General features: G+C 36.5%; 1 protein-coding gene across 1 annotated transcript in view; it reads right to left on the bottom strand.

Annotated features, from left to right (window-relative positions):
- Positions 1 to 635: 635 nt before the first annotated feature.
- RRN3 (RRN3 RNA polymerase I transcription factor homolog (S. cerevisiae)) overlaps positions 636 to 10,544 on the bottom strand; it is a gene marked incomplete at its 5' end in the record, with an annotated part of 12,731 nt that continues 2,822 nt past the window's right edge. The window contains 11 exons of the mRNA XM_010016121.1: positions 636 to 999; positions 1,655 to 1,742; positions 2,801 to 2,953; positions 3,363 to 3,471; positions 4,006 to 4,190; positions 5,017 to 5,147; positions 6,143 to 6,273; positions 7,199 to 7,334; positions 7,761 to 7,856; positions 8,472 to 8,570; positions 10,243 to 10,312. Of these exons, the coding sequence (XP_010014423.1) occupies positions 841 to 999; positions 1,655 to 1,742; positions 2,801 to 2,953; positions 3,363 to 3,471; positions 4,006 to 4,190; positions 5,017 to 5,147; positions 6,143 to 6,273; positions 7,199 to 7,334; positions 7,761 to 7,856; positions 8,472 to 8,570; positions 10,243 to 10,312 (1,357 nt within the window). The remainder of the gene's footprint in view (positions 1,000 to 1,654; positions 1,743 to 2,800; positions 2,954 to 3,362; positions 3,472 to 4,005; positions 4,191 to 5,016; positions 5,148 to 6,142; positions 6,274 to 7,198; positions 7,335 to 7,760; positions 7,857 to 8,471; positions 8,571 to 10,242; positions 10,313 to 10,544) is intronic.

Here is a 10,544-nt window from a genome sequence, read left to right as displayed (position 1 = left end):
AATCACACTGACATGCGGACAACACAAGGACACCAGTGACACCATCACCTCCTTTCTAAAAGGGAAGATTTCTTTTTTTTTGTATTTTCAGCATTCACGTATCAACTTCAAAGCCTGGAAATAAATACCTGTCTCCAAGGGGTTCATAAGCACCCCGAAGAAAACTATCTACAAATCATACATTCAGCTACTCCACCGTTTTCAACACTTCCAACAATCCTTACTTTCACAAGTCTGAACTTCAACAGCTGGGAAAATCGTGTGTCAGCTACTGATTATTATTCATCTGAATACACTGTCCACTACCAAGTGCCTTTACCAAATACTGTTCTACAGATAGGACAAGCTTAAGAGATGTGTGCAAAAGAATCACTGTCAGACTTGACCCATGGCTCTCTGTCATGGGATCATACCATTACTTTGAAACCAGTTCAAAACCAGTTCAAAACCAGTCAAAAGAGTAGAGTTTGAATACTGACAATGGAATTCTGGTCCCCACACAGATCCGTAGGAAGACAGACTAGATATTCATCCTGATATACGAAACCTCATAGAGAAACATTAGTAAACAAAGTTTTTAAGTCAGGAAAACTATAAAAAAATTCTTAAGTCATAAAAGCCATTTCAATGTGAAATTTGTAAAATATCACCCTATTTATTCTCTAAGCTTTTCTAGCAACATATGACTTTATCCTAATATATGTGTAGAAATATGATTAAGAAACAATATTTTTTCTTAAATGTAGTTACTTAAGCATTTGCCAGTTTGCAAAGTTGAACTGAAGTCTCTTTCCAGAGCAAAACATTGCACACAATTTTCAACCTTTTCACTTCTCCACATCACTGAGGGAACGGCACATAACAGTCTGGAGGGGAGCCAATGCTGCTCAGAGCGCTCCGGGTATTTGACTCGTAAGAATTTGGAGCAATTCCAACCACACCATCATTTTGAGGGGTTTCTCCTTTCAAAAAGTCATCATCTTCATCTTCAGAAGTACCCTGCATAAATTTAGGAGGATCAGTGAGAGCAGAAAGATACTCCAGGTCTCTACTAAGATTCTACATACATAATGAATGCTGAGACCAAAAAGGATATTTCTAAAATGTTGCAATAATCAAATCTGCTAATCAAAACATAAAGTCACCAGTAAACAAAGCTACACCACCATAAAGTATCTTTATGTGTGATCACAGGAAGGAAAAGAAAACACACCAGTTGAAGGACTCAACAGGACAGACATTCTGCAAGAAAGTAAAGAGACTATATAGCAGCTTTAGGAGGACATAATTCAGGATTTGGGTTGTGCTACAATTGTCATGACTAGCTGAAATGGTAAGAGAATTAGAGGTACTCTCATTATGAAATATGGGAACTAAATCATATCTACACAGTGGATTGCCCAGTGACATCAGCATGTCCATATGCTGAATGTTCATAAGCATTCACAGTGGCCCTGTGCTGCCAAACTCCTCTGCAGAAGAGGGGAAAGTGCTCGCAAAGCAAGGATGGATCAATCCCTAACTTCCTCATTTCAATCACAGTTTTCCCCTAAATGTTTAGTGTACACACATCTACTAAAAATTAATCCTACAATAGGAGCAGCTGAGAGAGATTTGGCAAAACCTGAACTGCATTTTCATCAGAGAAGATTACCTTTTTAATGGGTTTCTCCAGGTTCTCAAGATCTTCAGCACTCAGCTCTTCCCAAAACTGATAAAAAGGCTCAATGGTCTTCTTTGATCTGAGAGAGGAATTAAAATCGAGTATGAGTAACGTATTCAGGAGAAGTCATATGTATTTCATTTTAGTAAAACAATATAAAATGCTTGGCATTTTGATAGCCTTCTGTAGTGCTTTTACAAGCTATTCAATTATTCCCTATATAATCCCAAATTAATCCCATGAATAACTCAATTTTGCTGACAGGTATAAATTACAATTGTTTGTTTGAGGAGTTATGATACAGTCAGGTCTCCTAATTCTCAGATGGGTATTTTTCACAGCTACACTATGCTTGCAAGTAAGCATATTCTATTTTTTGAGACAATATTAATAATATTATTATTATGCAATTGTGTAAATATATAATTGATATAATTTTATGTAATTTCATATTGTATATTAATATAATTAGTAATCTTAATTTATACACCCAAGAATGGTCTCCCTTCCATGGAGACAGATTCTTTTTTTGTTGTCCTTTAACATTAAAAAGTGGTTAAAGCATCACAGTGCCAGTTGTTTTGAAAAGCTGCAAATAATCCAGTCCTCATTAAAAAAACCAAGATATTTTAAACGGGGCTTTGAGCAACCCAGTCTAGTGGAAGGTGTCCCTGTCCGTTGCAGCGGGGTTGGAACTAGATGAACTTTAAGGTCGCTTCTGATACAAACCGTTCTGAGTTTGTGAAGTCTCAAATCAAAAAGCAATGAACTCAAGGTGCAAAAAAACCAAAGTAAACAAAAACAAGAAAGAAAATTGCACAAAACCATCACAGTTCCATTAAAATACGTATTAGGCTAACATACTTTAGAGATTGCTTAAAACAAGGCAAACCAAAAGAAAAGTCATCAAACTTGTTAACTAGACATTCCAGGAAACTGTGTCCTGTTCCTTCTTCATCGTATGTCGCAGTGGGGATAAATTTCAATTCAAACCATTGACAATTTCTGATTAAAATACGCAACATGAAAAGTACTAAAGATCAGGGAAGAAAGTGAATTGTAGAAATACTGACAGTTTCTTACAGTTTTAGTTCATTCTTTTCTACAAGGCAGAAATTGTTTATTTTTCAACTATACCTTTTGAGTATGTAGGGATCAAAGGGGAAGAAACTGTCAAGTGGGTTGGTGCATGTCTGCACAAGGTCACCCCCACTGCCGCTCCGAACAACTGGTATGAACTGCCGATTGTTCCTCTCAATAATTGTGTAGCAGAACACCAACTGGTATTTCCTTTCAAAAGGTAGTAAAGAAAAGGTAAGCATTTGACACACACCAGAATTTCAGATATTACTAAAGCACAAAGTTATTTTTTAGCATAAATCACTTCTATTTTCCATTTTCCAACTGCTATAAGGTAAGTATATTCTCTTCCTCTATGCTTCTATAAACTTTGCTCTAAGTAGAATCATATTAGCTCCGACACAAACCACTCAGTTTCATAGTACTGTAGGACTTCATTGAAACTGAACCAGAACTAAACTTACCCCATCTAGAGTATGTCAGTGTTTTATAAGCTGTCTTAGATAATACCAGTACTGTGCCTAACAAAACCCATGTACTAAGTACTGTGCCAGTTTCAGATACACACACACAGAGAAATATCTGTATCAAACTGAAACTGAGATAAATGAGGAGGTACCTGGTAATGGCAGCAAACAAGTTCACAACAGAGGGTATACAAATCTTCAGGGGGTTTAGCTGACACATGACAATGCGCTCAAAATTTAAACTCTGCAGGTATGATAGACCTTGAAAATAAGAACAATTGACAAGTGTAGGTTATATATCATGCAAGCTGAACTTAATTTCTAAGAATTTCAAGTCTGACCAGCCTGTACTCCGCATACCACATCCTACTTTCTTACTCTCTAACCCACAGCTTCTTCAGCAGAGAAGCTTCTCTAAGTAATGGTAACCTGCCACAGACAAGAGTTACCGTGGCAGACACCAAACACAGACACCAAACTTACACACCCAGAGGCACAGAGTCATCAAGCCAGATTATTAATTGAAGCCCACACAAGTTTCATGAAGCTGGAATTTAAACATGTCCAGTAAGCAGAGCCAGGTATCAATGTTGAAGGGTTACTGGCATTGTTTTCAATACTGGGGTAAAAAGATTATTAAGCTTAGTAGCACAACAGGCATACAAGCCACCTCATTTTATTTAGAGCACAACATAAACTTGTCATCACATACTTGACGGAACTGACCGTTACAAAACACATCAACAGTAAAACTTGCAAATGAACCCCAATACTGTTAAAACCTAATATACTCACCCTTCCTTAAGTTTCCATCCAAAAGTTGTTTATGACGGAAAATAAGTGTATAGAACACTGCCTGACATGTGGAATAAAATGGCCCATGCAGAGCTACATCACAGTAAGCATTAGCCCCTTTATCCTGATTATCAATGTACTTATGCATCCAGTTCACCAGAAGATCCAAGCAAGCTTTTACTGTACTATATGGAGAGAAAAAGGAAAAAAAAAAAAAAAGTGTAAAAATAGCACCTGAAATGTTAAACAAGTATTCGAGGATCTCAGTGGTTATAAAAACATCAGAAAGAAAATCAGTAAGAAAGGAGATTCTGTTATGAGCTTTCATCTTTATCTCAGCATAAAATGAATGAATGTATCAGCACTCAATACCCCAATCAGTGAAAGCACAAGACACTGGAAGAGATGAATCCATGAATGCATCTTGTATGTGAAATGCACAGGAAACAATTAGAATCCTGGGCTACAGTAACAGAGAGATGCCTCCAACAAGTAATTCCAGTATCAAATTAAATTCAACACTAAAGTCACTGAGCCCACCCTGAACAGCAGAAGAATTCAGGATGTGTATGTACAAAAGAAGACATTTTCACCCATCTGCTGATTAGTCTCAATATCAGAACATTTGAGTTCCCTGTCTCAAAGTCTACATAAAATGCCTAACATAAAGCATTAAAAATATGTGCTTCTGAACATCAGATATACAGGTATCCATGACTCTGCCTGAAGTCAACATAACCTACCCAAGCTCAGCATTTCTTGGTGAGTGAAGCCTTAAACAGCAAGTCATGAATCCCAGCAATCTTTAGTCTGCATCCTGTAAATGCAAAACTCTCCTGGAAACTTCAAGACAATACTAAAACAGTACTGTAGAAAGGAGAAACAAGACTACTGACTGGCAAAGCAATGGGATAGAAGACCAACACCATGTGTGCATTCTGTGAATTCCATACTTAACCTCAGCAATCGTTGTAAATTGTTTGGTTTTGCTCATATCTAAAAACAACTTACACAACTGGAATAAATTTAGCTCTTGCCAAGAGGCTGCCAATATAACTCCCAGCAGTCTGCCTGATCACTGAAGCATTGTTTGGATCATGCAGTTTCTTCCAAAGATGGTCTAGAAATGCTTCAGCCAACCCCTGGAAGCAAAATACAGAGAAGTCATGAGTTGTTATGCTGATGACACTGTTTAAGTAATAGATTCCTAACACTTAATTCCTGTAATTGCCATAACCAAACCATTACCAAAAAGTCTACCTTTAACTGTAGTAAATAACTATTCCTACACATGATGAAATAGTTCTGTGTCTTTTTCTATACTTAGTTGTAAAAAGTAAAGGAACCAGAAGCCTAGGAAAAAGTTAGGAACAGAGTCATAAGAAGTGTGCTACACTTGTGTTGTTCTTGTTATAAAAACAAGAGCAGTAAGAAGGTAAACATGAAGCGGCTGTTGGCTGTCTCTTATAGCAGATGTAAGGGACGTCCAATGAAAATAGCAGGAAGAAAAATTTAGAGAAACAAGAATGATTCTTCACCTTAAATGGTTATATTGTGGAACTTCTTGCCACAGAGTTCATGACGCCAAAAATTCACACCAGTTCAAAACTCGTATTATGACTTATTTTCTCCTTGAATTTCTCCATCATGGGCTGTTACCATGAAAGAACAGCACTGACACAGGAAGTTACCAACTGGTGCTGAAGGTTGAGAGGGTATTCCAGCAAAGCATCATAACACGCTTCCCCATTCTGATATCCTTTTCAACACATCCACTATTCACCACTAACAGACAGTATTTGTAAGACAGTTTGGAGATGCTGAAGAAACTTGCTGTAGCATTGTGTCTTGGGTTCAAGAGTCAAACTGATTCCTGTAAACCAGATCCCTTCACACTAGCTTTGATTCCATCTGGTTGCAGTTGATGAACAACATTGGAAAAGCAACCACAAAGTAAAACTTGAAGAAAGGAATAACAGAGAAGAAAACAAAGATACTAATGAATCCTGATACACTATCTTCAGACTAGAATTACAGGAGAAAACCTTTTTTTTTTTTTAATAAAAAAACCCAAAATGGTCTTTTGTCATGCAGAAATGCCAAAAGACACTGCATTTTAGAAACAGCTTCTACTCACCAATTTGAAGCTACAGAGGTAAAACATGAAGTATTGTACATGACATGAAGCATGGGTTGGTAAAATGAGCTTGTCAAAAACACAAACCAGATCCCGATACAAATCCTTTGTGCTGTTGATGTCGAGCTTGCCTACACAACAAAAAAATAAAACAGACCAAAATGAGGCATTTCAGGCTTTTTTTCCTGCCCCCATGCTGCAAAAGTGGTGTTTATAGTTATCTAAACCACCAACAAACATGTAACGGAACTCTGTCAAGCTGCCTTCTAGGCTTATCTGACATCTAAAAGATATCTAAAAGTAAGACCTTCCAGTTCTACTGCTTTTTACATTGGTGTATATAGAAAATATCTCTGTGTGTGTGCTCATGCACAGAAGTATAAAACTGGCAGACATGCAAACTTTGCAACAATGTATTAATTCCGAAGAGGCAGAAGAAAACACTAAGAAATAGATTACCTGACTCATGAGAAGAAGATACAGAAAAATGCCTTCTAAATACATAAATCTAAGAAATTCAAACCCTTGATTTATGTCATTGTTAAGACATTTCTTTCAGGTTTTTTCCTGTAACACAAAGCCTAGCTGTAGCAATTCCAACTGAATGATGTGGCTGCTTGTTTTAATCTATTTCCAGCCCTTGTGATGTTGAAAGGATCCATAACTCTTAATACTCAAAGCAATACAATAGAGCAAATGATAGAACACCGTGGTTAATCAGAAAGTATTTCTAATCCCCTAAGTTCTGCAGCACAATGAAAAAACAACTCTTTATCCTTACACCCTGTAACGCCACAGCTTGAATTCAGTGTCAAGTTTATGTAATCATTGTCTCCCACCAAAGACTAAACCTTTAAAGTCGTAGAAGTACTTTTGCATTCTCTGTTAGTGACACTGGGCAGAGGCAGAAATGTGGACTACAGCCTGCTGATAGCGGAATTATGCCACTATAGGGTGAGGACTCTGTCTGGCAGCAACAAAAAGCAAGAACTCCACTTAGGTTTTTCTTACTTGTCAGCAAAACAACAAATTTGGTTATAGCTCAAGTGTTCTTACCATTCACGTGGCAAACATCTTTAATATAGGAAAACAGGATGGTCATCAAAATATCAAGGCGCTCTGCGAGCGGATGGGCCATTCTCTCACTACTGGAAGAGACAACTTTGTTTCCTTTTCTTTCTTCATCTTCCTCCTGGCAGATGAAATGGCAGTCATGCAGCTTTATATACACAACATCATAAAGATAGCAACTACAGGGAAAGTGAAACTGAATTTCTCCTTCAGTGATATGCTAAGTTGTGTCTTTTTTAAAAGAAAGCAGTATCTAATTACACAGCTTAGTGCAAGGAAATTTTCGGAAACTAATCCAACCACTACAAATTCTTTAATTTGCTTTATGTACAGCTGCTTGTGTTTTTACATAAAGGATTGATTCACTGCATGTATGCCGGGAATTTACATTAACAAAAGTCAACACCTGAATAACACATTAATTATTTGTCAGCTGCTCAGGTTTCAAGAGCTGTGTGCAGTGCAGGACCAACAAAGTAATAATGTATAGCCACCTCCAAAGTGAAAATGTTACTAAAAAAACTTCTAATAGAACAAAATAGCCAACCATGTCGAAAAGGCCCTCCTCTGTAGATTTCTCCTCACTATCAGAGTTATTAGCATTTTCTTCAGCATCTTCAATGTCTTGCTGTGGAGTACTAACCTACAGTTGCAAACAAGAAATTAATTTTTATAAGACCACGACAATAATATTATTTTTTTATTATTTATGTAAGAAATGACGACACAAGTTAACTTCTAGAATAGATTTTGTCCTTGACTAAATAAATATTTTAGAAGGGAATGATATGTATGCAATACACAAGCACACACTCCAAACTGCCTGGAACTTTACCTCCAGAATATAAGCTCCCCCCAGACTGTTACATGCTGAGGTTCTCCAAAATAAAAATCTTTAACCATTTACAATTCTACCCCTCCTGTATTTTTTAAGGCTGTATTTTTCCTTCAAAGGGATAATAGAACCTGTAAACCACACAAAGCACATTCTCTGCACACTAGCACTAACTGCTATGAAAGTTATTTTGATTCTAGCACAGAAATTCCATGCAGGGTGTAACAGTACACATCATACAGTTACCCTCACATATGGGAACATCTTAAGACTGGGAATGGGGTGTAAATTTGGTTGGTCTTATGATCATAAGCACTACTGCAAGATACTTTTTGTCAAGCTAAACAGTGAAACAGATTTAATTTCCTACTCTCTGTATTTTAACACCAAGCTTCCTTAAAAAATGATACAGAACAAACTTACATCCAACTTTAACAGCTTTTCAATAATAAGCTCCAGAATTTGAAGCCTCAGAGTTGGAAGATACACCGTAACTCGGAGCAGGTTATGAACGTAGCATTCCTATAACACAAAATAATTGATAGCTATAATAATGTTAACAGAAAGTCTAATTTTTGCCAAGCATATTTAGAAAACAAGTGTCTTAATTTGATATCTAGAGAGCCAGAAAAAGGTTTAAGCAGACTGTATTCAATCCAGAACAAGTTAACATATAAGCTAAACATCAAATTTCAATTGTTAAGCTGTGTTAGCATTAATTTCTTAATCTTCTATTTCCATGCAAATTTTTTCACCTACTCTAGATAGAATGAGTATGAACATTCTGTAAGAAAAGTTATTCATTTCCATAGGAGATTATGTTTAAACTTCCTCTAGGAAAATGAAAACAACAAGCATATTCCTCACTACATCTAGAACTAGTTCTAGTAGAACTGTTTAAAGTGAGACTGAATACATCTTTTATTTTAGGTTATTATAATATGCCAACAATTCTAAATTCCACAGGTAAGTCTCATCAGAGTCATTCTGATTCTAATTCACACAGGTTAACAGACAAGTTCTGTGAGTGTGCATGTGCCCACCCACGTATATACACATATGTACAAAAGACAACATTGCAACTTTCATATAGCAAAACTGCCAACTCAATATATAAAATTAGGTAAAGTAAAAGTAGATAAAGTAAAATTAAGTACTGAAGTACACCAGTCTCTTTGTGAATAGGCATTATAACTGAACCTTTAATTACATGAGCACATATGATTTTTCCACAGGCCATGTGGCTCACCCAGTATATAAAATGGATAGAGCTAGTTTAATGAGAATGTATAAAACAGAAATATTTAACAATGAATGGACCATGTTTTTATTACACTTCATTCGAATCTTACCCTGAAAACACAGTTATGAATTTCTTCATGACTTGCTTCTCACTAAGCTTCTAAATACATAAAGAATCAATCTTCTCCTAACACCATGTAGAAGCTAACATCCCCCACCCCCATAATTTACAGATAGGGAACTGATGCCGAAAATTATGTGGATTTTGAACAAGTAAACAAAACTCAAAAAATAGCAAGGTATACAAAGAAGGGAGTTATGCAGCACTTGATGAGAGCAAAACACAGCTCCAAATGAACTTGGCTGGTGGAGCAGGGCTCTGCCTTTCTGTAAAATGAAGTGCCAACACATCAAGTTGGAACAAGTAAACGCAAAGATCAAACAAGAGCTGTAACCTGTCTGGTTTCCAGCTGCTTCTTCACCATTCATAAGCACTACAACAAAGATGTAATAAAACAACACCCTGCACTACTGGCAACTTAGATTTAACCCATAATGTTCAGTGCTTTCTGTCTGCTTATCAAATCCCCTGTTCTTCTGATAAATACTTTGCAGTTTTGACAACAAACGAGACAGGTATCCTACCGTCTCCTTACTCTACAACCCTGAGATTCATCGCCAAAGAGGTCCATCTTGTGCATTGATTAAGAAAGCAATCCTGTGGAAAAGATATGCAGTTATGTCATTAAAGACTAGCATAATGCTTATGCACAAGGAACTTACGTATGTTTGGGCAACCCTATACTAAACAGATGCACCCATATATATGCAGATAAAAAAATAACACTACACTTAAAAATCTGCATTAGACACCACTAAATCAGTTGTCATGCTATAAAGTACAGATTAAAAAACAAGCGAACCAATAAACAAAAATATTCACAGCTCTTACCAGAGTTCTTTCTGATTTATTAAAGAAAGGAAAGTTTTCCAGAAGTATTGGCATGAGAAACTGTGGTGTCCTGCAATTTTAAAAACAAAGAAACAAGCAAGAAACACTAGGTTATTACCACAAGAGCAAATATTGAAGCTCCAGCACTCTGAAGACAGACTGGAATAAAATTAAGTTACTGTGAAGTACGATTAAGTAATTGTATAAAATCTGGTTTTTGCAAGGATCACCAAATAGGTAATAAGTGGCAAACCTTCACTGTAGACTTCTTAGAAGCCACTTCAAATGCATTAATTATGAAC

The sequence above is a fragment of the Nestor notabilis genome, unplaced genomic scaffold, assembly GCF_000696875.1.
Source record: "Nestor notabilis isolate BGI_N333 unplaced genomic scaffold, ASM69687v1 scaffold28556, whole genome shotgun sequence".
NCBI lineage: Eukaryota > Metazoa > Chordata > Aves > Psittaciformes > Psittacidae > Nestor > Nestor notabilis.
Note: the sequence above shows the minus strand (reverse complement) of the source record. Positions and strands in the feature narration are given on the sequence as shown.